Source organism: Rana temporaria, chromosome 5 (genome assembly GCF_905171775.1).
Source record: "Rana temporaria chromosome 5, aRanTem1.1, whole genome shotgun sequence".
Lineage (NCBI taxonomy): Eukaryota > Metazoa > Chordata > Amphibia > Anura > Ranidae > Rana > Rana temporaria.
In genome coordinates this window covers 251108763-251136702 of record NC_053493.1, presented here as the reverse complement: position 1 = coordinate 251136702, position 27940 = coordinate 251108763, and the positions used below count along the sequence as shown (strand labels likewise).

At 36.3% G+C, this 27940-nt stretch overlaps 1 protein-coding gene across 1 annotated transcript; it reads left to right on the top strand.

Moving 5' to 3' along the window:
• Positions 1 to 135: 135 nt before the first annotated feature.
• Positions 136 to 24276, top strand: GCM2 (glial cells missing transcription factor 2). Its single transcript, XM_040353717.1, has 5 exons — positions 136 to 257; positions 13501 to 13753; positions 16929 to 17041; positions 17856 to 17981; positions 20519 to 24276. Exons 1-5 carry the CDS (start codon positions 153 to 155, stop codon positions 21383 to 21385), a joined length of 1464 nt encoding a protein of 487 aa, XP_040209651.1. The 5' UTR covers positions 136 to 152; the 3' UTR covers positions 21386 to 24276.
• The last annotated feature ends 3664 nt before the right edge of the window (positions 24277 to 27940 follow it).

The following is a 27940-nucleotide window of genomic DNA, read 5'->3' as shown; positions in this document are numbered from 1 at the left end:
TGTGTGCTCAGAATGATAAAGAATCATCTGTGTCTTCTCATTCATAGAAATACACAGATCAGTTTGTGCAGCACGGTTATTAGTGGTTCCCATTAAAGCCCGTTAATAGGATATCTTACTTTTTTTCAACAGCATACAGCAATCTGGAGCCGATGACTATGTCCAAGATCTCCGGTGACATGTATGATGACTCTGACTGCATCTGTTCCTATGGGATGAAACTCACCTGGGACATCAATGACCCCAAACTCCCGCAGGTGGGTACAACAGCATGTGTCAGGTCTGCAGTATATGCGATCACCTGCGCCTCTGCCATGTACTAAAACAACACAAGCGAGCTGGGAACTCTACCTGAGAAAGTTCAAAGAGTCAGGCCCCGTACACACGACCAGTTTCCTCGGCAGAATTCAGCTTCCGACCGAGTTTCTGGCTGAATTCTGCCGAGGAAACTGGTCGTGTGTACACTTTCGGCCGAGGAAGCCGACGAGGAGCTCGACGAGGAAATAGAGAACATGTTCTCTATTTCCTCGTTGTTCTATGGGAGCTCTCGCCCCGCCGAGCTCCTCGGCGGCTTCAGGGCTGAACTGGCCGAGGAACTCGATGTGTTTGGCACGTCGAGTTCCTCGGCCGTGTGTACGAGGCTTCAGACTCTCTAAACAGAGTTCTTTTAGGCTAAACCGAGCCTAGCAAATACTTTCACACTGCATGCACCGTCTATATACCGCCTCTACTACAGAGAGACAGAACTTCTCCACGTCCATATATCAAATCACTTGTATGTCATGGAATTTCATACACTGATCTGTTGGTTAAACATACTGCTGAAAAAAATCCATCCTTCAAGAACTATACAGGCTATACATAACCTATACGCCCTTCTATACACACATATATCTATATCTATATCTATATATCTATATATATATATATATCCATCTATATATATATATATATATATATATATATATATATATATATATATATATATATATATATATATATATATATTAATAAAGTAGGTGTGAGTGTAGTTTTTTTTTTTTAACTTATATATGAGTTTTTGTACTTTAGTCATTTATATATGTGTGTGTGCATGTGTGTGTGTGTTTTTTTTACTTATATCTGTAGTTTTTGTACTTTAGTCATTTATATATGTGTGTGTGTGTGTGTTTTTTTTTTTTTTACTTATATATGTAGTTTTTGCACTTTAGTAATTTATATATGTATGTGTGCATGTGTGTGTGGGTGTTTTTTTACTTATATCTGTAGTTTTTGTACTTTAGTCATTTATATATGTGTGTGTGTGTGTTTTTTTTACTTAGATGTGTAGTTTTTGTACTTTAGTCATTTATATATGTATGTGTGCATGTGTGTGTGTGTGTTTTTTTTTTACTTATATCTGTAGTTTTTGTACTTTAGTCATTTATATATGTGTGTGTGTGTGTGTGTGTGTGTGTTTTTTTTACTTATATATGTAGTTTTTGCACTTTAGTAATTTATATATGTGTGTGTGTTTTTTTTTTTACTTATATCTGTAGTTTTTGTACTTTAGTCATTTATATATGTATGTGTGCATGTGTGTGTGGGTGTTTTTTTACTTATATCTGTAGTTTTATGTATGTGTGTGTGTTTTACTTATATATGTAGTTTTTGTACTTTAGTAATTTATATATGTGTGTGTGCATGTGTGTGTGTGTGTGTGTTTTTACTTATATCTGTAGTTTTTGTACTTTAGTCATTTATATATGTGTGTGTGTTTTTTTTACTTATATATGTAGTTTTTGTACTTTAGTAATATATATATATATATATATATATATATATATATATATATATATATATATATGTATGTGTGTGTATATTTATATATTTGTGTAGTTTATTACTTATATGTGTAGTTATGTTCTATAAAACGCAGTATCTATCTATCTATCTATCTATCTATCTTGATATATCTATATCTGTCTATAGCTATCTCTCTCCTTCTGTATATATATATATATATATATATATATATATATATATATATATATATATATATATATATATATATATATATATATATATATATATATACAGAGAGAGAGAGAGAGAGAGAGAGAGAGAGAGAGAGAGAGAGAGAGAGAGAGAGAGAGAGAGAGAGATAGGTATAGATATCTATATCTGGCTAACTATATCTTTAGATAGATAGATAGAGATTGATAGATAGATAGATAGATAGATAGATAGATAGATAGATAGATAGATAGATAGATAGAGATAGATAGCTATAGATAGATAGAGGTTGGTAGATAGATAGATAGATAGATAGATAGATAGATAGATAGATAGATAGATAGATAGATAGATAGATAGATAGATAGATAGATGAATAGATAGATAGATATTACACTAAGTAGTAGAGAGCTTCACTTTGCATACTGGAAGTTCACTTGGCTTTGTAAAATTGTATTCACTGTGTGCAAGAAAAATTAAAAACATTTTTTTGTACTCTTGCATGTGATTGGATGATTACAGATTCACCGTCTTTTAGTTAGGAAACCACTCGCCTTTGCAAAGTAAAAATACACCTCGCAAAATTAGCATTTTATATTCCTTAGTAACTCAACCCCATGTTCACTTTAGATAGCCAAACAGGTTCAGGTTATGTTTTTCCTCTTACACCTATACTAGGTTGAACAAAAAGGAAACTATTTGTTTATTTGTTGTTGTTGTTTTGCCAAACAAGTTCAGGTTATGTTTATCCTCTTACACCTATACTAGGTTGAACAAAAAGGAAATTATTTTTTTATTTGTTATTGTTTTTTTTTTTTTTGTTTGTTTTTGCTACATAAAAATCAGCATCATATGTTTTAGATGGGTAACTGTATGTATAATTAAAATGTATATAGGTGATTGCAATTTAATTTTACTATATAAGAAGAACGTGTAAAAACGTTTTTTTATATCAAACTAGGTAAGAAATAGAACAAATGATCTCTATTGGTTGCTATCTAGTATTATGAGATGTAAAAGTACATAAGAGGGTATATAAATAACATATAGCTTAGGGGCCAATGCCATAACACAGTGGAGAAAACCAACAATGATTTGCATGATATAACCTACAACAACCGATACGATCTGCTTAGATGCATTCCGCTTGTGATGAGTCCGACCTGGAATAATATTGTTCTTTGGTGAATAAGCTAGCAGTATTAAAAACATCAGTAAAAATAAGTTACATAATAGCCCATATAATTGTAATTGATAAAAACTGTGCAGAAGTATGCCGTCTAGATAAAGTACATACAAGTCTAGATAAAGTACATACAAGTCTACATAAAGTACATACAAGTCTACATAAAGTGCATACAAGTCTACATAAAGTACATACAAGTCTAGATAAAGTACATAAAAGTCTAGAAAAAATACATAAATGTGATACATTTCAAGCTGAAAAATCTCAGCATCTCAATAGGTTTAGTGATAATAAGCGATGTTTATTAAAAATAACGTGTATACAACATATATAAGCACCTAGCCTAATATAATATAATATCATAGAATATTATAGACTATAATATAATGCAGGGGTGGGGTTATTCAGTTTATATTTATCACAAATACAATCAGTAATAACATAACTGTGTCAACTAAACAACAATATATATAAATGTCTGGCCATGCAAATCAAACGATTATTTATTGGCCATGTGTAGGACTTTAAAAAATGGGCTATTGAAGCTCACCAATTAAATCATATTCACTAAAAGAGTGTGTGTAAAGGAAACGGAATGGGATGACAGCGATCCAGTGACTGGAGTGATGGAGAACACAGCAGAGCCCCTGGCAATGGCACACAGACATTACTATTCTCTGTGGGATCGCCTAGACTGCTGCTAATACAATTCACATGTTGAAGTTATCTCTTTAGGATGATGGAGCTGACAACAACATCTGCTTTAAAAAAAAAAAAAAACTAGCTAAATGAATGTTTTCTAAGGGCCTTATTCACTAAAATTTTTACTTTTTCGTAATGAGTGAAATCTAGATGCCTCTAGTAGAAATGTAGGCTGTTTTCTATGGGATTCTTTTGCTTAATGATGTTCAGTTTGCAAAGTGAACGTTAGTAAATAAGGTGAAGCTGTGTCCCCTTTAAATCTCCAATCATATGCAAGCAAAATATATATATATATATATATATATATATATATATATATATATATATATATATATATATATATATATATATATATATATACTGTATATATATATATATATATATATATATGTGTGTATATTTATATATTTGTGTAATTTATTACTTATATGTGTAGTTATGTTCTATAACACACAGTATCTATCTATCTATCTATCTATTGCTATCTCTCTCCCTCTGTATACATATATATATACAGAGAGAGAGAGAGAGAGAGAGAGAGAGAGAGAGAGAGAATTATAATAATTTGATCATAGGATCTAATTGGGTATTACAAGTAAACACATGGGCCCGGATTCACATACACTGGCGCATATTTATGCTGGCGTAGCGTATCTTTTTTACGCTACGCCGAACCAGCGCAGAGAGGCAAGCACAGTATTCACAAAGCACTCGCTCCCAAATCTACGCTGGGTTCCCCCGGCGTAAGCCGGCGTAGGTGGAAGTGCGTGAGCCATGTTAATGAGGCGTGACCCCATGTAAATGAAGGACTGAGCGTCATAAAGTTACGGATAACGTACGGCGCATGCGCCGTCCCGTGGACGTATCCCGGTGCGCATGCTCAGAATCAAGTCAAAACTACTCCCTAAGATACGACGGATCACTGCCTACGACGTGAACGTAACCTACGCTCAGCCCTATTCACGTACTACTACGTAAACGACGTAAAATACGACGGCTGTTCCCTGGTCCATACCTTTGCTTGAGTTGCGCCTCATAGATGGGGAATAACTATACGCCGGACGTAAGCCTTACGCAAGCCGCATATATTATGCGCCGGGCGCAACTATGTTCGCGAATCGACGTATCTCCCTCATTTGCATATTTGCAATGAGGCGGCCAGCGTAAATATGCGCCCACGATACGCCGGCGTAGGAAAGTTACGTCGGGCAGATGAAGCCTATTTTCAGGCATATCTAGTTCTGTGGGCACGGCGCACAGATACGACGGCGCATAGTTACACTTACGCAGTGTATATGGAGATATGTCGGTGTAAGTGCTTTGTGAATCCGGGCCAAGTTCTCCTCATTTGCTAGCATTCACTCTATCCAGTTATCTGCCAAGCCTCTCTTTCTTTAGTAAATCAATCTGAATTTTTAACCAGAGCTTAGGTGTTGATTTACTAAAACTGGAGAGCACAAAATCTGGTGAAGCTGGGCATGGTAGCCAATCAGCTTCTAATCTTGGCTTGTTCAATTAGGCTTTGACAATTAAACCTGGAATGTGATTGGTTGCAGAGCTGCACCGGATTTTGCAAGCTCCAGTTTTAGTAAATCAACCCCACTGTCTTCAATGATATCCAAGTCACTAATAGGAACACCTAAGCAGACTTGAAAAGTTGGAGTAAAGTCCTAACTGACTACAACTAAAGCATAAGTCAGAGTGACAGCCAGGCAATCTGCATTTTCAGAAGGAAATACCAGAAATTGCAACCCCTTTGTTTCTCCCATGACAGGTTTGTTTAATACAATGAGATGATTCCGTTAAAATAAATAATTACTAATGTGATTAATCTGTAAAATATTTGCGGTTACCTATGTACTGTTGGCTTGTTCAAGCGATATTCATCATAAATCAGAAACATTGTAGATTGTCGGACGATCATTGTATCAAACAGCAGGGTTCACTCTATGGAGGATGCACATATATCGGCCGATAATGAATAATAGTGGAGATCCTGACACTCATCTCTAGTGACCTTGCTCCATTTCTCACCACTATGATAAGTTATTTTAATAATTTCCTCTAAATGAATAATGTTTTATCCTTTGCCACGAATATCTGTTATAGTGATGATGACCCCGACAATGACACTGACCTGTCACAGAACATTCATCATGTACATCTCTCAGCTTCCCAAACCTGTTCTACACTCACATTTCATAAACACATTTCTTTTCGGTTCAATTAAAGGGAAGTATTTACAGTAGAAGCAGAATAATATCACCAAAATGCCGTTACTGAAATAGGCTGCATGTAAAAATAAAGGCTGCATGTAGAAATAAAGGATGGCATTCATAATATAGGCTGGAGATCTTATGCACAGAGGTGTAATGATAGAGAAATAATACACGAGAAATGCAGGAGTAATAGGAAAACAGACCCTATAAAATATTGTACTATGAACTGTGGGGTCACATATTGCTACCAATGCTAAAAACGTAGTAAATTATTAATATTATTATTATTATTATTATTATTATTATTATTAATACTACTACTATTACTACTGCTACCAATAATCAGTAATAAAAACACAATTATTATTATTATTATTATTATTATTATTATTATTATTATTATTATTATTATTAATACTATTACTACTATTACTACTGCTACCAATAATCAGTAATAAAAACACAATTATTATTATTATTATTAATACTACTACTACTATTACTACTGCTACCAATAATAAGTAATAAAAACACAATTATTATTATTATTTTTATTATTATTATTATTATTATTATTATTATTATTATTATTATTTATAATACAACTACTACTATTACTACTGCTACCAATAATCAGTAATAAAAACACAATTATTATTTTATTATTATAATTAATTAATTGTGTCTTTACACATTTGATGGTGATCACATGCAATAATAACATAATGATAATATGAATAGTAATTATAATAAAAATAATAAGACAAGCAAATATGATGATGAGGATGATGATTAATAATAATAAAAATAAAATAAAAATAATAATAATATTAAACATAATAATAGTCAGCATCATCATCATAATAATAATTGTATATTCACACATTTGATGGTGACCACGATGCAACAATAACATAATGATAAAATAAATAGTAAATATAAGAAAAATAATAAGAACACATTATTAATATTATTATTATTGTTAATAATAGTAATAATAATTTAGTTTTACATTTGGTGGTGTTCACCATACAACTCCAACCTCATGATAATAATAATGGTATTAATAGCAATAACAAGAACAATTATTATTATTGTTAGAATTATTATTAATTGTGTCTTTACACATTTGATGGTGTTCACCATACAACTCTAACGCCATGATAATAATAATAATAATAATAATAATAATAATAATAATAATAATAATAATGGTAATGGTAATATTAATAGCAATAAGAAGAACAATTATTATTAATAATTGTGTCTTTACACATTTGATGGCATTCACCATACAACTCTAACTTCATGATAATAATAATAATAATAATAATAATAATAATAATAATAATAATAATAATAATAATAATAATCGTAATATTAATAGCAATAACAAGAACACTTATTATTATTATTATTATTATTATTATTATTATTATTATTATTATTATTGTTATAATTAATAATAATTGTGTCTTTACACATTCAATGGTGTTTACCACACAACTCTAACCTTCTGATGATGATAATAATAATAATGGTAATATTAATAACAATAAGAAGAACAATTAATATTATTATTGTTATAATAATTAATAATGATTGTGTCTTTACACATTCAATGGTGTTCACCATACAACTCTAACCTCATGATAATAATAATAATAATAATAATAATAATAATAATAATAATAATAATAATAATAATAATAATAATAATAATAATAATAATAATGGTATTTTTAATAGCAATAACAAGAACAATTATTATTATTATTATTATTATTATTATTATTATTATTATTATTATTATTATTATTGTTATAATTAATAATAATTGTGTCTTTACACATTCGATGGTGTTTACCACACAACTCTAACCTTATGATAATAATAATAATAATGGTAATTTTAATAGCAATAACAAGAACAATTATTATTATTATTATTTTTATTATTATTATTATTATTATTATTATTATTATTATTGTTATAATTAATAATAATTGTGTCTTTACACATTCGATGGTGTTTACCACACAACTCTAACCTTATGATAATAATAATAATGGTAATTTTAATAGCAATAACAAGAACAATTATTATTATTATTATTATTATTATTATTATTATTATTATTTTTATTATTATTATTATTATTATTATTATTATTATTATTATTATTATTGTTATAATTAATAATAATTGTGTCTTTACACATTCGATGGTGTTTACCACACAACTCTAACCTTATGATAATAATAATAATAATGGTAATATTAATAACAATAAGAAGAACAATTAATATTATTATTATTGTTATAATAATTAATAATAATTGTGTCTTTACACATTGGATGGTAATTAACATGTGCTAGATGAGGAAACACAGTTTATAATCTTCAGCAGGGTACTACAGCCTGCTTATTAACCACTTAACCTTTACCCTAAGTGGACTGTCCCTAAGTAAACCTAATAAACACAGCCTACTCAAAGCAAAAAAACAACAAAAAAACAAACAACTGATACAATTGTAAAAAGTGCAGGTCCATATTAGTAACCAATCATAAAAACAAAGTATCAAATAAAAAGAACTATGGTTCAAAAATGATAAAAACTGCGCTGTGTAATAAAGTGATCATAGAATCATAAATGATTGTTTTATCTGCTTTGAAATTCAAAGGGATATCTGAGTGATTTGCTATGTATGTACATAACTAGTTTTATTGCCATTATGTAAAAGAAAAAACACATTATCTGACAGAGTATTTATGTTGGACTAGTAATTGTTAAAGCAAAAGTAATTGGATTACAAGAACAATCATTTACACAGCCCATAGGCACTGAGTAGCAGTGTAGTTGCTACATGTTAATCCATTCTGCACACAGAAGCATTAGCAAACATCCTAATCGCAGATTACAATAGGGAACGTGTCATCACTTTACTGGAGTGTTTTATCTGTAATGACTATGAGGCTGAATGACTAGAACAAATACCTGCACACGCCTCTAATAGACTGCGACAGAATCAGTATTAACCCCCCCAAAAAAACAGTTTACCAATTTTTTGGCTTTCTTTCTTCTATTTTCATCTTGGTGATGAAGTCAGTAAGTCTGTTGTTTTTCAAAAGAAGCTCTCTTGTAGTTATGGGGACGAGACAAACTTTTTAACACCGGCAGGGGTGCTTGCAATGATCAGCTTTTATTTTTTATTTATATAAAACCTTTATCCCAAAAGAAAGGAAAAACAAATGCTGTAACTGCTTATAAAGTGTTAGCTGGAGTTTGACTTAAATTTATTACACTCCCATCCCCCCAACTGACAATGCTGCTGTCCAAATGTGCCCCCTGTGCTCATTCATGCAGAGTGGAAGCACTCCAATGCAGGAAGTGTGTTACTGGCCATATCACCAGGTGAAAACAGAGGGGAAAAAAGACTAAAAAAACAAAAACAAATCTAATGCAACCACCACATTTAATGATTGGTAAGCTGCAATATATTTTTTTTTTTTACTTTGGCGTTAATATCACTTTAATTCATGGCGCTGCTTTAACACAATCGTCGGACTGTTAAACATTTATTACTATTAATTGAAAAAAATATATCCTTTTTATTTGGTGAAAAATAGAACAAAGTATATTAAAGTCATAGAAGAGTTTTGTAACAGTTTTTTTTTTCTTTAACAAGGCTACAGTCTGTAGCTGTATGTACCCTGTTTCCCCAAAAATAAGACCTACCCTGAAAATAAGACCTAGCGTTATTTTCCAGGAGGGCTGCAATATAAGCCCTACCCCGAAAATAAGCCCTAGTTAAAAATGCGTGTAAAATCCTCTAATCCACTATATTACAGTAGTATATAATGTACAATGTGTGTGTTTCTGTAATATAATTGCGGGGAAAAGAGCTCCGGCGGGTAACAGAAGTGCAGAGCGGCGCTATAACAAATGTATTTGGCACAATTATATTACAGAAACGCACACATTGTACATACTACTGTAATAGAGTGGATTATAGGATTGTACAAGCATTTTAACTCGGTTCACACTTGGGATTCCTGAAAGGCAGGGAGGGAGAGGGGGAGAGAAGATAGCAGATTACATGGTAAGACCTACCCCGAAAATAAGCCCTACTGTGTCTTTTGTTGGCATAATTAATATAAGACCTGGGCTTATTTTCGGGGAAACACGGTATTTTTCCCATTGTATGAAAATATATTTCAGTCAATCTTTCCTGGATTAGGTAATTGATACTTATCAACTATTCTACAGTTATTTCATTATTATAACAATTTAAAGGACTGTTAAAGAATCAGTTTGTCTCAGGGGCGGACTGACAACTCATGAGGCCCCCAGGCAATAGGGGATTATGGGTCCCCCAGGCAATAGATTATGGGGCCACACAGTATACACACACACATACAGTATACATACACAGTATACACACACAGTATACATACACACAGAATACACATACACACACTGAAAATGTACTGGAGAGGCAGGGCAGCTATAATCTTGGGATTTAAAAAAAAAAACCACAGATTTTTACATACTGTCCCTGGTTTTACTGAGGCTGGCAACCCTGATGGGGCCCCCTAGTGGCATGGGGCCCTCGGGCAGCGCCAGAGTGCCCGAATGGTCAGTCCGCCCCTGGTTTGTCTGTTTCCCTATTTGATTCTAAGTCTGATTTACTAAAGGAGTTTAGAATTTTCACTTACAAATTGTGTGAATATTAATTTCAATTATCCAATTAATTGAAAAGTAAATTCCTTGTACAATTTAATACCCAATTAGGTTCAGATGAAGTAATTAAACAGGAATTAGCTTTTTATGTGGTTGGATAATTTTAATGAATATTCAGTTTTTTGAGTAAAAAAATTAATGTAGTAAATCATTCTGTTGCACGCATCCATACAAATGCATACAAAGGTGAAATTTACTCAGGGAGTAGTGCTTGTTCATTTAACAAAGTGAATGCTTGGCTTATCAAAGCCAGTGCTGGATCAGGCCTCGTACACACGACCGAGTTTCTCGGCAAAAACCAGCAAGAAACTTGCTGGGAGATATTTTTTCCTAGGAAACCGGTCGTGTGTACATTTTCGTCGAGGAAACTGTCGAGAAACTCGACTAGCCAAAAAGAGAGCAAGTTCTCTATTTCCTTGACGGGAATGGAGAAACTTGCCTTGTCGAGTTCCTCGACAGCCTAACGAGGAACTCGACGAGGAAAACGATGTGTTTCGCCCGTCGAGTTCCTCGATCGTGTGTAGGAGGCTTTAAACTCAAAATCCTGGGGCCTCCCTTGCTGAACAGCCGCCGCAGTTATACTGCGACAGATTGACTCGGCTGCGCGAATCGCAGTAGCTGTACGTCAGCTCGTACACAGCAATCTGTGGGTGAGCATGCCGATTGGCCAGCGGGGGAGCCAATCAGCGAGTCTGACGGTCTCGCTGTCCATGGGCTGCCTGCGATTGTTCCCCGCAGTGACAGAATGTGGATCTGCCATAGTAAACAAAGCAGATCTCTATTCTGACAGGGGATCACACAGATCCTTTGTCTTTCTGCTATGCAAGAAGACGAATCTGTGTGTTGTCCCGGGCAGCCCATCCCCCACACAGTTAGAAACACACTGAGGGAAAACAGTTAACCCCTTCACTGCCAGTGCCATTAGCACAATGTCAGTGCATATTTTTAGCACTGATTACTGTAATAATGTCGCTGGTTCCCCAAAGAAGTGACAAAAACGTCAGTGTCCGATCTATCAGCTGCAATGTCACAGTCCCACTAAAAATCACTGCTCACCGCCATTACTAGTAAAACAAAAAAAATCCCATAAATCTATCCCCTATTTTGTAGACACTATGGGGCAGATCCACAGAGCGAATACGCCGGCGTATCTACTGATACGCCGGCGTACTTTCAAATTTCCCGCGTCGTATCTTTGGTTTGAATCCTCAAACCAAGATACGACGGCATCTGGGTTAGACCCGACAGGCATATGGTTTCGTACGCCTTCGGATCTTAGATGCAATACTTCGGCGTCCGCTGGGTGGAGTTCTCGTCGTTTTCCACGTTGAGTATGCAAATTAGCTATTTCCGACGATCCACGAACATATGCGCGGCCGTCGCATTCTCTTACGTCGTCTTTAGTCGGCTTTTTCCGGCGTATAGTTAAAGCTGGTGTTTTGCGGCGTATAGTTAGACTTGCCATGATAAGTATGGCCGTCGTTCCCACGTTTATTCTGAATTTTTTTTTATTTTTTGCGTAAGTCGTCCGTGAATCGGGATGGACGTAATTCACGTCTATGTTAATAAAATGACGTCCTTGCGACCTTGAAACACGCCCCCTAATCGCCGATTTGAATTACGTGCCATTACGCCGCCAGAGATAGACTACGCTGCCGTAACTTACGGCGCAAATTCTTTCAGGATTCGAACCGAGGACAAGTATGTCACGGCGGCGTAGCGTATCTCTGATACGCTGCGCGGGTGCAGATCTCTGTGGATCTGCCCCTATAACTTTTGCGCAGACCAATCAATAAATGCTTTTTGGAGATTTTTTTTAACCAAAAATATGTAACATAATACACATTGGCCTAAATTGATGAAGAAATTCGATTTTTTTTTATTTTTATAGCAGAAAATAAAAAAAATATTGTTTTAAAAGTTTGGGCAAAAAATGCACACTAGCCACACACACAAATGGACTAGCAGGTAAACCTGGTACATCGGTTTCCTTGTCCCGAGAACCTTTAGTGAATTATTCCACATCCTATTGTATTTATTTGGGCGTATTAAATGTGTTTAAAATAAGTCATATATTTTGTCCAATGTGGTCATTAAAAAGATATTTGCTTTAAGCTACTCTATGGGAACTGAGAAAATTCAAGATACTGTAGTGCTTTGTGTTTAAAACAGCATATAGGAAGTGATAGAAAACAGTTACATTATTTAGTGCAAATATTATTTAAAAATCATCTGTTAAACAACATTTAATCATCTGTTCATATGATAAAAAATCATATTGGTGCAGTGTGGGAAAAAAAGGCTTATAAATCAGAAGTCGTTTTTTGTGTCTTATAATGTTATATACAAACTATATATTCTTATTATGCAATGTTTTAAATGAAATCTGAATATATATAGATGTATTGTAATAATAAGGGTGCTCCACTATAGCAATGTTATCATATTGGGATTAGGGACAATATAGTATAGCTCCTTTGGAAGCCTCCAAATGCTCCTGCTATATACCCTGTATTTACAGCCCTTCACATGTGTTCCATCCAGCCATGGAATCTTGTACAGTTATGTTCCATGTAGGTTATGAACATGACCTACCTCTTTAATAATTTTTTGACAATGAACAATTAATGAAAATAGTTATTTTTTATATGACAGGATCTGAAGCAGTTTGACAGTTTCCAGGAGTGGACAGATGGCTATGTTCGATATATATACATCGGGGAGGATAAAAATGCTCAGCGTCATCTCAGTGGATGGGCCATGAGAAATACTAACAACCACAATTGTCAGATCTTGAAGAAGTCTTGCCTGGGTGTGGTGGTGTGTAGCCGAAATTGTACATTGGCTGACGGTGGAAAGCTACAGCTCAGGCCAGCAATCTGCGACAAGGCACGACAGAAACAACAAAGTAAGTGGGAGCCCAATGATGCCTGCCAACAGATATCTATGTATCTATCTATCTATCTATCTTATGTAAATCCAAACTTCAAACAAATTTTTCATATAACATTAACATTAAAAAATCATTATTTAAGCTTCAAAGGCCAACATGTGTCAAACAAATACCAAAGACAGATTTTACATTAAAAGTATATAAATATGATACATACGCTTAGGCCTCGTACACACGACTGAGAAACTTGACGGGCGAAACACATCGTTTTCCTCGTCGTGTTCCTTGTCAGGCTGTCGAGAAACTCGACAAGCCAATTTTCTCTATTCCCGTCAAGGAAATAGAGAACATGTTCTCTTTTTGGCTCGTCGAGTTTCTCGACAGTTTCCTCGACGAAAATGTACACACGACCGGTTTCCTCGGCAATAAAATATCTCCCAGCAAGTTTCTTGCTGTTTTTTGCCGAGAAACTCGGTCGTGTGTACGAGGCCTTACAACAACTCAATACTTCACACACTCAAAATTTTCTATTAAAGGTGTTTGGATATGTTTCAGGATCTATCTCGTAAATCCTGGTCACTCATTATAATCAAAATACACATAACATCTCTTAACCTGCCTGGCGGTGTTCCCGAGTCTGACTCGGGGTTAGATTTTCCTGCTGCGAGCGGTAACCCCGAGTCAGACTCGGGCTTGCCTCGCTAGATCCACAGGCAAAGTTACTTACCTTGTGCCTGGATCCAGCGATGCCACCGCGCTGTGTGAGCGAGCAGGACCTCGCTCGATTCACACAGTGCCTCCATGTGACGCCGATCTCCGTTCCCTGCGACGTTACGACGCACGGGGACGGAGAACGGCGCCAAATTCAAAAAAGTAAACAAACACTATACATACAGTATACTGTAATCTTATAGATTACAGTACTGTATGTAAAAAAAACACACCCCCCTTGTCCCTAGTGGTCTGTCCTGTGTCATGCATGTCATTTTATATAATAAAAACGTTTCTTTCTCCCTGCAAACTGTAGATTGTCCATAGCAACCAAAAGTGTCCCTTTATGTCAAAAATAGTTTTAGATCAGCTAAAAAACAGCGATAATAAATTATAATCACTTGCAGAATTGTGCGATAGCGATTTGTGGGGAAATTCGTCATAAAAAAAAAAAAATAATGACAGCAACAATTCTGCAACTTAGCAAATTTCAGTGATTTTGATTTGATTACATTATTGAATAATTTTTATTATAATTATATTATTATTTGTTATAATTATTTATAATTATTTATTATATTATAATGTATAATTTTGTTTTTAAAAAAATGTCATACCCGGGATGCCTATTAGAAGCTTGTTTGGTCAGATTTAAGTGAGTTATTTCTAAAAATGACAGACCTACAATATAAAACGCCAAATTTCCTTGCAAATAATGGTACTGCTTTCAGCATGTTTTTTCTGAAAGAATCATACCGCCAGGGAGGTTAATGGTCTGTACACACGATCCGAATATCGTATGACAGATCATATGACTTTTTTTCGCTTAATAGTCGCAAGTAGGAATTGAATAGGTTATTAAAGTCACGAAAATTCTCGTACGACAGAAAAAAAAGTGATGTCATGTTTTGTAATCTATTTGTATTGTGTTTTCGGACAACAACTATACTGAAAACGAAAATCGTATGATCTGGCATCGTACAAGGAAAATTTTCATGCTTGTCCGATCTAATAATATCGGATGAACTGTCAGGATCGGCTCTCGAAAGTAGTGTACACACGATCCGAAAATCGCACAATTCTTTCTCAGACGATCGTTTTCGTCTGATATTCAGATCGTGTGTACGGGCCATAAGCCGGAGGAGAGCTTTTGGCCAGGAATCCCGGCCGTGTGTATGCTCCTCGCAGTTTTCCTGTGGGGAAAACCGGCCGTGTGTAGGGGGAAAGACTGACTGAGCAGGTTCTCGGCTTTCCCCTCGGGATTTCCAACGGGAACTTTTCCCGTCGGAAATCCTGCACGTGTGTACGGGGCATTAGATTAGTTAGCTGTATATGGTAGACCAGGGTTTCTCAACCAGGGTTTCATGGAACCTTAGGGTTCTTCCAGAGTTTTCTAGGGGTTCCTTGAGCAATAAGCAATTTCTGCCTCTGAGATAAGTTCCCACTGACACCAATAACCTTTTAACTACCTGTAAGGGGGTCATTCTTCCCAATGACCACAAGTATAAGGAGCATTCTTCTCATTGACCCCACACTAATGTATCATAAGTTGTAGATATTGTATATTTTAGCTGGGGTTCACTGAGACTGGAGTGTTATTTCAAGGATTCCTCTGTGTTAAAAAGGTTGAGAAAGGCTGTAGAAGACAGTCAGATGTTACCAACAGATGTAGTCATCAAATGTTCGTACAAGCACCTAAACATGTACACTTGTGTCCTATGAGGACACATTTCTCAAGGTTGGCACCCTCAGTACTAAGAAGAAGTAATTCAGCAGAAGAAGTAATTCAACCTAATTTAAAAAAAAAATCCATTAGGCGTGAGATTGCCAGAGAATACCTGTTGGAGACTGGAATGCCGCGTACACACGATCTGAATTTCCGACAACAAATGTTCGATGTGAGCTTTTGGTCGGATATTCCAACCGTGTGTAGGCTTCATCAGACATTTGCTGTCGGAATTTCCGACAACAAATGTTTGAGAGCTGGTTCTTAATTTTTCCGGAATCATTGAACTTCATTTTTCTTGGCTCTTCGAAGTGTTGTCCGTCAAAGTGTTCTTCACCTTCGGAATTTCCGACAACATTTGTGTTACAGGGTGTATGCAACACAAGTTTGAGCCAACATTCCGTCGGAAAAAAATCCACGATTTTGTTGTCGGAAAGTCTGATTGTGTGTACACGGCAGAAGAACCTCTAGATAATTATCTTGGATATTATAAACTGACTTTATGTGGCAGTACATTTCAAGTAAAATAAAACTAGCAAAACCAAGAAAAGAATAACTGGATTCAAAACAGCCAACAGAACTGAAAATTGTAATAAACAAATATGTTTGTTATAATGGTGCCAAACCAGGTCTAGGCTTGTGTGGCTTTCTAAAAAAAAAAACATGTGTGGCTTTAATATACATTTATCTGTCTCTACATGCTCATGCAAGAACATTTTCTTAATTTAATTTCAATACTTTTTAATTTTACAGAAAAGTTGTGTAATAACTGCAATGCAGCTTTGGAGTTGATCCCTTGCCGAGGTCACAGTGGTTATCCAGTCACTAACTTCTGGCGTCTTGATGGAAAAGCCATATTCTTTCAGGTACTTATCTTATGTAATGATGTGTAGGAGGTCAGGTGTAGCAGGGGTAGTATCTGCTATCAAGGCCAGTAGCCCAAAGGGTCACAGCTCTGTACCTGACCCCTTGTTTTTTTCCCTTATTGCACCAATAGAAGCATCATTATAGTGTGTCTATTACACATTATATTGCAAATAGCGTAAATACACATACTTGTATGTAGGGTATGTATTAATGAAAAGTAGTAAAGTTTGGATATATATTTTAAATGGGGGACCAAAGTTGAATCACTGTTATGTTGATCTGTTGCTAAGGGGGGTTATTTGCTAAAATGGAGTGTGTAAAATCTGGTGCAACTCTTCATAGAAATCAGCTTCCAGATTTTATTGTCAAAGCTTAATTGTAAAAATGTTGAAGTTAGAAGCTGATTGGCTGCGCCAGATTCTGAGTGCACCAGTTTTAGTAAATCTCCCCCAATGTTTTCTTTCTGTGATGGTGATCTAAGCCCCCCCCCCCCCCCCCATAAAAAAGATGTTCAATACATTATCTATGTAGCCTGTAGCAACAGAGTATTGTTGTGAGAGAAACACTTTTATTTTTATTCCGACAGTTAGAAAAGTGAGTTTTCATGGCATCTTTAACATCAAGAAGAAGTTACCTGTTTATAATGTTGGTTATAACAGAACACACAAAAATGCAGAAGAACATATCTTTAAAAAAACAAGCGAAAAAGCCAATCAGTCAAGCAAGGCATACCAAGCATTGGGTATACTAGTGACACCAATAATCTTTTACGATTCCTTCTAAAGATATCACTATTGTTTTATTTATTCTTAGGCAAAGGGAGTTCACGATCACCCTAGACCAGAAAGTAAAACAGAGACGGAAGCTCGGAGAAGTGCTGTGAAAAGACAGATGTCATCATCCCACTTGTCCCAGAAAAAGAAGCTTCTGGAATCTGAGGTGAGAACTGACAACCATCTCTATGCTGTAAGAGGAATTACTGGAGATATTACGGAATATATGGGGGAAATGGCGGGAATTCAGGGAGTCGGGAAGTTGGAGGAACTGACGAAGGGGCAAGGAACCGAGGAGAGGAGGGGAGGAGGGGAGGGGGGTTTACTATTTATTTTGTGGGTAGGGGGAATAATTGAGTCAAGCATAGATAAAGGAATATGACTTTTTATTATGTATAGTTGTTTGTATTTGTCTATACAATAAAAGAGAGAAAAAAAATTATATATATATATATATATATATATATATATATATATATATATATATATATATATATATATATATATATTATTTTTTTTCTCTCTTTTATTGTATATATTATATATATATATATATATACATGAACTGCCCCAGACTGGTGGAACCTTAGCTTTGCATTTCAATAATCATGATGATAGTGGAGATAATATTAATCATGAAGAAAATTAATAACTAATACCACTAACAAACACACGATCTGGAAATGTTCTATTATTATAGAATGTTAAAGAATTAAAGCTTAAAAGTGCTTGGTGGCTGAGCAATAAATAGAAAATTAGAAGAAAAAAAAACATAAAATCCTATTGAATTACACAAAATAAACAGCTTAGTACACACTTTCCAACTCTTCTGTCCTAAAATATAATAATATCACCAGTTTCAGAAGGAGGTATCTGTAAATAAGAAATATGAATGTAAAACATATCTGAAGCCCTCCATTGCCACCATCTGATGCTGTTCAGAATAACCACTTATATATATATATTTATGGTTCAGGTTAACCTAATACTATGGGCTGTGGATGCTGAAATAAAGAATTGCTTATATTGCCTCCATTCTTTATTGCTAGGGTCCATCTTGTCAAAGTTCCTGTGTTTCTCATATCCAGCACTAGTCCCAACTTCCTAGATATGAGGTTAAAGGAGTTTCTTTGTATATGTTCTTAAAGCATAACTGTATGACACTCATAAGATTGGGTGAATATTTACAGCTATCATGTGAAGCAAAATCCTATTTAATTTGAATATCCAAACCTGTGCAGATGCTTTTTACATGACTTGATGATTGAATTAAATGTTCGTACAGTTTTTATCAAAAGGGAAGTTTTGTGACCATTTGTGACCCGTAACTGAAACAAGTTATGATAATTTTTGGTTTTACTTAAAGCGGGGGTACACCCTAAAAAAAAAAAAACATTTCTAACATTCTATCTAGCATAGTAGCGTGAGCTACAGTATGCCTTTTTTTTTTTTTTTTTTCGCCGTACTCACTGTGTAATCCTGGAGATAAGTTTCCGTCTAGTAGGCGTTCCTAGTCAGAGGGGAACATGGTTGACGGCCTGCTATGGCGCGTCACACCTCACGGAAATAGCCAAAATAGGACGTGGCTCTTCACGGCGCCTGCGCAGTCAGCTCCGATGTCTGTGCGCAGGCGCCGTAAAGCGCCGTGAAGAGCCGAGTCCTACTCGGGAGGCGTTACACACAATAGCTGGCCGTCAATCATTGTCCCCTCTGACTAGGAACGCCCATTCCCCGTGGGGAGCCTGAAATTCATCTCCTGGATTAAACAGTGAGTACGGGGCCAAAAAAATTAATAAATGCATACTGTAGCTCGTGCTACTATGCTTGAATTAATGGTCGAATGTTGCTATTGAGGGTGAACCACCGCTTTAAGAAATCTTAAGAAATTGGATAAGACCACAAGGCATTCTAAAGTTCATAAAGTAATAACTAAGTGCCAAAATTTATGTGATATTTTTGGAATTAGGAAGTTGTCACCCTTTGTAGACCTAATGTGGCCTTTGCTGGACTAGTGTTTTTTTATATTTAATCTCTTCCACTGGTTCATTGCCGCTGTTTCACAGTATCAGTGAGGCTGATTTACTAACGGCAAATAGAATTTGCACTTTGCAAAGTGTAGTTGCACTCTACAAGAGCAGTTGCTCCAGAGTTTAGTAAATAAGTAAAAGCTGATTTCCATAATCCAATCATGTTCAAGCAGAAATGCTGTTTTCTTTTTCATTGCATGTGATTGGGTATTCTTTGCAAAGTACAGCGTTATTTAATTTACTAAGCTCTGGCGCAACTGCATATCCAGAGTGCAACTGCACTTTGACTTTAGTAAATCAACCCCAGTGTGTCTTAGAATGGGGGAAAAAATGTTGAACATTTGCCAATAAATACTTGTAGAAATATACGATGAATGGACATTGAGCATACAAAGCAATAAATCTCTATCTCTCTTTCTCTCTCTCTCTCTCTCTCTCTCTCTCTCTCTCTCTCTCTATATATATATATATGTATATATATATATATATATATATATATATATATATATATATATATATATATATATATATATATATATATATTTATATATATATTGCACTGTATATGCTAGGAAATATACTGTGATGTTTAAAAATAATAATGCATTTTATGTTCATATTTTATTTATTGTATTACAATAATTATTAACATGATCCTATTTGTTATAAATTTCAGGTGGGCAGATACAATGATAGTGGTGGACATTTTTCCAACATCCATCCTATGTCTTGCTTAGATGGACCAGAGCGTTTCGGTCTTGTACCAGAAGGAAGTTTTCCTCTTGCACCTCAACACTACCCCTCATTTCAGAACACAGACCCCTTTAAACCGAATTACGGCACAGTAGGTTACCAAGGTGATTCTGTTTCCACATTTTCAAAATGCTCTGAGAGAATATACATGCCGAGAACACCATGCGGTTATGATTTCCATGTCCCTGGTTACATGACTCCCAATGCATACCCTCCATTATACAAGGAACCCATGGGAAGTCTGCCAGACAGTGATCGAGCTCCGATAAATGGACCTCAGACCAATCTTGGCATGCTGAGCCCCCACGAAAGGAATTTTGATGGTACCGGTAAACATCACGGATGGAAGCAGATATTTTCCAAACCTGGATATGCTGACAGAAGTGACTATGGTCACATTCAGACAAATGCTGGTCATTCTTATTACAATCCTGAATACCCATGTAGATATGCAAGATCGCCATCTCCAGCTTTACAGACTGTTATAACAACTACCACCAAAGTTTCTTATCAGGCCTACAAACCTCCAGTGGTGAAGTACACTGACAATGTATGTGATGTCAAGGCTTTGCAAAACTATACACATTTACAAGACAGCTTGCCAGAAGGGATCTTTCCTGATGTGAAAGCCCAAGATGACTTGAGTGTAATCAAAACACCATTGGGCTACCAAGAGCAGATTCCTACAAAGTCTGAAAGACTCGACAACTTGGACTTTTACAAATATGGTCAATGTATGAGTAATGGCTTCTCAGGACAACCCTATAGATATGAAAATGGAGAGTGCTGAAAAAGGAAAATATACAGTTTTAGCTTGTGTTTCAAGTTCAAAAGTTCCTGTAATTTAAGACACCGCATAATTGTATTAACTAGCTCAGAACAAAATGTTGTGATGTTACATTTTACGAGGTGCTCCCGCAAAACATTCACGTAGGGTCAATTCAAATGTTAACAAGGTAGTCTAGGCAAACAAAAAAAAAATCAAACATTTACAATTATGCATTCATTTAAAAATCATTTTATGTATATTAAAATATTGTTATTATGACTGCCTGAACTCTTTGTTATCTTCCCACAATCCCTTAAACAGAAAAAATTACATATAGGGAGGTCTACTTACAGCGGCCTATTGCATAGCATAGTGCTGGTGATTTGATATGATCAGGCATCAGAGTCCAGAGGGTAATCTAAACTCATCAGTGTGATAATGTCCATTCATTGGCCAATCAGCAAGTGGGTTACACAGCTTCTAAAGTAAATATTGCTGTTAACCTGTAGACAATATAGTTTGGCAGATGTGTGCTAACCACAAGACTGACTGAAGAGGATTAAGCCTCGTACACACGATCGGATTTCTGTCAGACATAGGACTTTAGTTCGAAGGGCGTTGGCTCTGAACTTGTTCTGCATATAGACGGCAAAACTTTGTCAGCCAACAAATACAAAACTACGTTGTGTGTACAGTATGGGCCTTTAGAAATACTTTGGAAAATTAAACAGTTATCAAATTTGTATTTCAATGATGTATTTAGCTGTTCGGCAGGTGTTCTGCTTTAAATCATTACATTACAAAGGACAAACAATTTATAAAACTATAGAATGTTTTAACAAACACTTTTCATTATTTCAGCAAATGTGTTCTTATAAACTGTACAGTGGAAGCACAGGAAAATTTAAAACATGGGCTACAATAATATCATTGACAAAAATGTTAATGTTTTGCACTTTTCTATGCAGGTAGGCTGCCCCTTGTTTCAACATATTTTTATGTGGGGTATTCAGTGAGAAACATTTTACCATGTGCAGAATATCCTTATTTAAGGCTGACACAAAGGGTTGATTTACTAACGGCAAAGAACTTTCACCAGAGCTGAGCGAATGAAGTGAAGCTCTGTTGACTTCCATCATCCATTTATGTGCAAGCAAATATAAAAAAAATTATTTTGATTGGGTATTCTTTGAAATTTCACCACTTTCACTAAGCTCTGGGGGAAATTCCTTTGCAAATTACAACCTCCCCTGCAAACTGAACAGCCTTTTTGCCTTTAGGAAATAAACTCTAGAATGTATCACCAAAATTATAAGTGACTGCCACAATAAACAAGGTGCGCATCATCAAAAGACATACCAAGTTCTATACTGTTGAGGTTTACTAAAAGCTCCCCAACCTGTCCTAGAACTGGATTTTTATAGGATGACTTTTGTGTGCAAGAAAAGGTCCTACAAGCACATCATTTAAGACCGTGGTAACTTTTTCCATATGTTATTCTAGTGCAGATTAGGAGAAAAAAATAGTTTATTAGGGGAAGTGTTTGTCATATCCACTAAATATGGAAAAGGGTTATATATGTGTTTGAAGTGAACTAGCCAAAAGCTGCCCCTGTAAAACCACCTGATGTGATGTTCGTAAAAAGGAATGGGTCATTTATGGGCACACCTTGGGTGTAACAGTGAGTACTACCAATGTTGGAAGTGGACATTAACAAGATTTTTCCAAAAATAAGAGACCTGCCCAAAGCTTTCAACTCCCATTAAGAATAGGGAAAAGAATACTGAACTATGCATGCATCACCTCGATCCATCAGACACGTCAGGCAAGTGGTGGGTCCTGGTTCGATTAAAGTATATGTAAACCCTAACCAAATAGCATTTAGTTTGCCTAAGCACAGTAACAAGTTCCTTTTTTAATAAAATAATTGTTTTCACACTCTTGACATTTTTTGTTAAATCTCGGTGATCTCCGGCAACCTTTTTGCAACCATTTTCTGTGTCCATCCCTTCAGTGATGAGACTGCATGTCTTTTCTTTGAGGTGGATTATCCTGATAATGAAAATAGTGTACTGCCTACAGTTTGTGGAACGGGCCACTGGTAGTCACCATTAGAAGTCTATGTGACAAATGCAGGAGCACAATAGGAAAATAGGGACGGAATGTTGACATCATATATCAGGACGTTTTTTGAAGGACCGTGATGGAAACATCACCAGGTATTACTTTAACAAAAGCTGAAGATATAAAAATATTATAAATTACTTTTAAATTTCAGTATGGTAATCTTATAGGAGATTTTAGCGACAGCGTTTACATACTTTAAGCAATGGTAGTTATCTCCCACTTGTCATCCTAGGGAGATGCCTGTCTATGGTAATTCTTACTTTTTTTTATTAAAACCTGTATTTAATATAGCTTTACCATCCCATTTTATTATTTGGAAAATGAAGGGTGACCATATATTCAGTGGAAGCTTAAATAAGTGTCATGTCCTGTGTGAAACAATTCCATATCCACTACTGTCTTGTGGGTATAAAAAAAAACATAAGTATAATGTGTAGCATCATGCAGCTACAGCAAATTAATGGTGACATGAAGACAACAGTAAAGAGTAACAAACTCAGGAAGTTGGGTCTAGGAATGCTCCCAGGAAAAGGCAAACAGTTATGTGGAATCTGGAAGCACTTTCTTCACTGTGGTTCTATGCTAGTACATTTTCAATTATAGAATATGTTATAAAGTTGATCACAAAACCCAAATATGGCGCTCTCAATAAACCATTCATTTTAAGCATAAATATAATTTTTGTACATAGTAACCATGTAAATGACTTTATTGTTATATACTGAATTTATTTGTATGTTTTGTATATAAATTTTGCTAATAAAAAAATATTAATATTTGAATTATACTATATTATACTATATGCACTTGTGTTATGTTTCACAACTTTTTATAGAAAATGTAAGTCTTAGATTATTATTCTTAAAGTGGAGGTTCACCCGAAAAGTTAATTTTTAACATTAGATTGATGCTCATTTTGTCAAGGGGAATCGGGTAGTTTTTTAACATCGAAGCAGTACTTACTGTTTTAGAGAGCGATCTTCTCCGCCACTCAGGGTATGGGCTGCGGGACTGGGCGTTCCTATTTGATTGACAGGCTTCCGACAGGCTTTCGACGGTCGCATACATCGCGTCACGATTTTCCGAAAGTAGCCGAACGTCGGTGCGCAGGCGCCGTATAGAGCCGCACGTTCGGCTTCTTTCGGCTACTCGTGACGCGATGTATGCGACCGTCGAAAGCCTGTCGGAAGCCGTGCTGTGATCATTAGGCCTCATGTACACTGCTCCAGGTAAACGGACGTTTAGGAGCAGTTGGGCATTTTTTTCAACTGCTCCTGAACTCTCCTCTATGTTACCTTATTAGTACATGTACACAGGGTCGTTTATAGTCGTTTCTAGGCAGTTAAGTTTAGTAGAGGCTATTTCTGGAACCCCAAAAAAATGCATTCAGAAGCTGTATTTAGGAGCATTTCAAGCGCCAAATGCAGTATTTCACGTTTAGCAGTGTTTCGTTTACAGACATTTTTAATTTTAACTTAAAAAAAAAATTTCTAGACGCAAACGTGGGTAAATGCGGCCAACCGGACGTTTTTAGACGCCGGTTTCTAGCTGTCAAGTTATATCGTTCAGGAGAGGTTGAACAACGTCCTGTGTACATGCAGCCAAAATCATTGATGTTAGTCATTACTGGCAAATGTTTTGCTACTAAGTTGTTAGGTCTAAGAAACCTAGAACCTTAAGATCTTCTTATAGTAAATCTGTATCAATCCCTGACAATTTATTCTGATAAGATTTGCTTAAAACTACAGCTGCCCTATGTTTGGGGATCAACTGAACATGTTGATATGTAGTATTTGCTAATCCACAAACATCACTATAGGTTGTCTTCCTCCTGGAATTGGCAGTACAGTAGTGTGTATGAGTGTGGAAGGGACAATGATTAGATTGTGAGCTACTTTGCCGGAAACACTTTGCCCTTAAAGGCTTTGTCCAACTTAAAAAAAGAAAAATACACATATATTTGCAAGAAAAAAATTGGCATTTATTATTTTTTGCAAATCAGCCTCTAGTCTAAAGCATTGCAGCCACAATCAGTGGATCATAGGTGCAATGCCAGGATCCTTCAGACTCTTTCTCCAGCTCTCTGTCTGTACAAAGGTACATGCTCTCAATTGGATAACTGGAGGAAGTATCAATAGTTGGATGAAGGAAAACTTCAAACAAGCTTAATAGCTAACTATCCCCATAGTAAAATGGAAAGTTAGGCATACCCTGGTTAGGCTTATTATCTCTGATTAAAACTTTCCTGCTGCTGTCTGATTTTACACTACTGTATCATTAGTAGTCTCTTATTTCTTAATGAGAGTTTGATAGAAATTGGCCATTGGCAGTGCATTATTATGAGAACGTGGACAGCCTCTGTGAATTACTGGCTGGTTTCTAATAGCTGGTTAAAGTGGGCCTTTTACTGCTTGATGAAAAAGCAAGTGTAGCTGCTAAAACTACATAATAAAAAGGCTTTTTATCCAAGCTGAAATGTACCAGCTTGTGGTTCTCTGATTGAAAGAAGTTTTAAGATGTTTCCCTAAAAGCTGCTCTCTCCTCGCTGTACAGTATTTATTTATTTAGGTATGTATTTATTTGCTGTTGTTACATGTCTCCATGGAAGTTCCCAGCTTCCATTACTTTTTTTGATAATACCGTGCCCATGCCCTAAAAAATTTGCCCCTAGGTTCAGGTTCACCACATTACAAACATGATTTGCTGAACCCTGCCTGAATCAAACCCAGCTTGATTTGCTTATCCAAAATGCAATACAATAATTGCTTAATGTGGTGCCAGAAAAAGAGGCAGAACCCATTACATTAGCAGACTGCTTCCAAAACTGCAGATGTCCAAGCCCAACCTCTGAAAAACCACCCCACACCATAATCCCCCCTTCACAAAATTATTTGTACCAGTGCACAAAGCAAGGTCCTTAAAAACAAGGATAAGCGAGTTTGGGGTGGAGGAAGTGGACTGGCCTGCACAGAGTCCTGACCTTAACCCAGCAAAACACCTTTGGGATGAATTAGAGCTAAGACTGTGAGCCAGGCCTTCTCGTCCAACATTAGTGCCTAACCTCACAAATATGCCTCTGGAAGAATGGTCAAACATTCCCATAGACACCCTCCTAAACCTTGTGGACAGCCTTCAGGGCCGGTGCAAGGATTTCTGCCTACACAAGCGAAGCTCCATTTTGGCGCCCCCCCCCCCCCCCCAACGGCCACCCACCTCCCTTGCAAAAATGTTTCTTTCAATAATTTATATTAATATATAAAAAAACACACTAATTTGTGCTTTTGTTAAGTGCGTTTTTATTAACGATTTAAAGCGGTGGTTCACCCTGCTGAACAACATTTCAGCATACAATTCGGCATTGTAGCGCGAGCTACAGTATGCCGGTCTTACATTTTTTATCCCCGTACTCACTGTTTAATCCTACCTAGACGATTCCGTCTGCCGCGGGGAATGGGCGTTCCTAGCAAGAGGGAGGGTGATTGACGGCCGACTCTGGCACGTCACGCTCCCCGAAGACAGCCGGAGTAGGTCTCGGCTCTTCATGGCGCCTGTGCACAGGCTATGCGCAGGCGCCGTTAAGAGCCAAGCCTATTACAGCTATTTCCGGAGAAGCGTGGCGCGCCAGAGCCGGCCGTCAATCACTTTCCGTCTGGATTGGAACGCCCATTCCCCGCGGCAGACGGAATCGTCTAGGTTGGATTAAACAGTGAGTACGGGGATAAAAAATGTAAGACCGGCATACTGTAGCTCGCGCTACGATGCCGAATTTTATGCTAGAATAAAAAAAAATAACACAGTGATAACTCTCTGAGTACAGATAATGTAGTAGATGTGACCTGCAGACAGTCCTATGTAACACCACAGATAACACAGGTAGCATCTACTACATTATCTGTACTCTGAGGGTTATCACTGTTATCTGTGGTGTTACATAGGACTGCAGGCCACATCTACTACATTATATTTATTTGCGTGTGAGAGTTCTGGTGGCCGGTGGTGGAGTGTGGAAGTCGACTTATCCATCCCCCCCCCCCCGCTTCTATTATCCATCCCCCTGCTTCCATTATCCATCCCCCTGCTTCCATTATCCATCCCACCTGCTTCCATTATTTATCCCCCCTGCTTCCATTATCCACCCCCCTGCTTCCATTATCCATCCCCCTGCTTCCATTATCCATCCCCCTGCTTCCATTATCCATCCCCCCTGCTTCCATTATCCACCCCCCTGCTTCCATTATTTATCCCCCCTGCTTCCATTATCCACCCCCCTGCTTCCATTATCCACCCCCCTGCTTCCATTATCTATCCCCCTGCTTCCATTATCCATCCCCCCTGCTTTCATTATCCATCCCCCCTGCTTTCATTATCCATCCCCCTGCTTTCATTATCCATCCCCCTGCTTCCATTATCCATCCCCCCTGCTTTCATTATCCATCCCCCCTGCTTTCA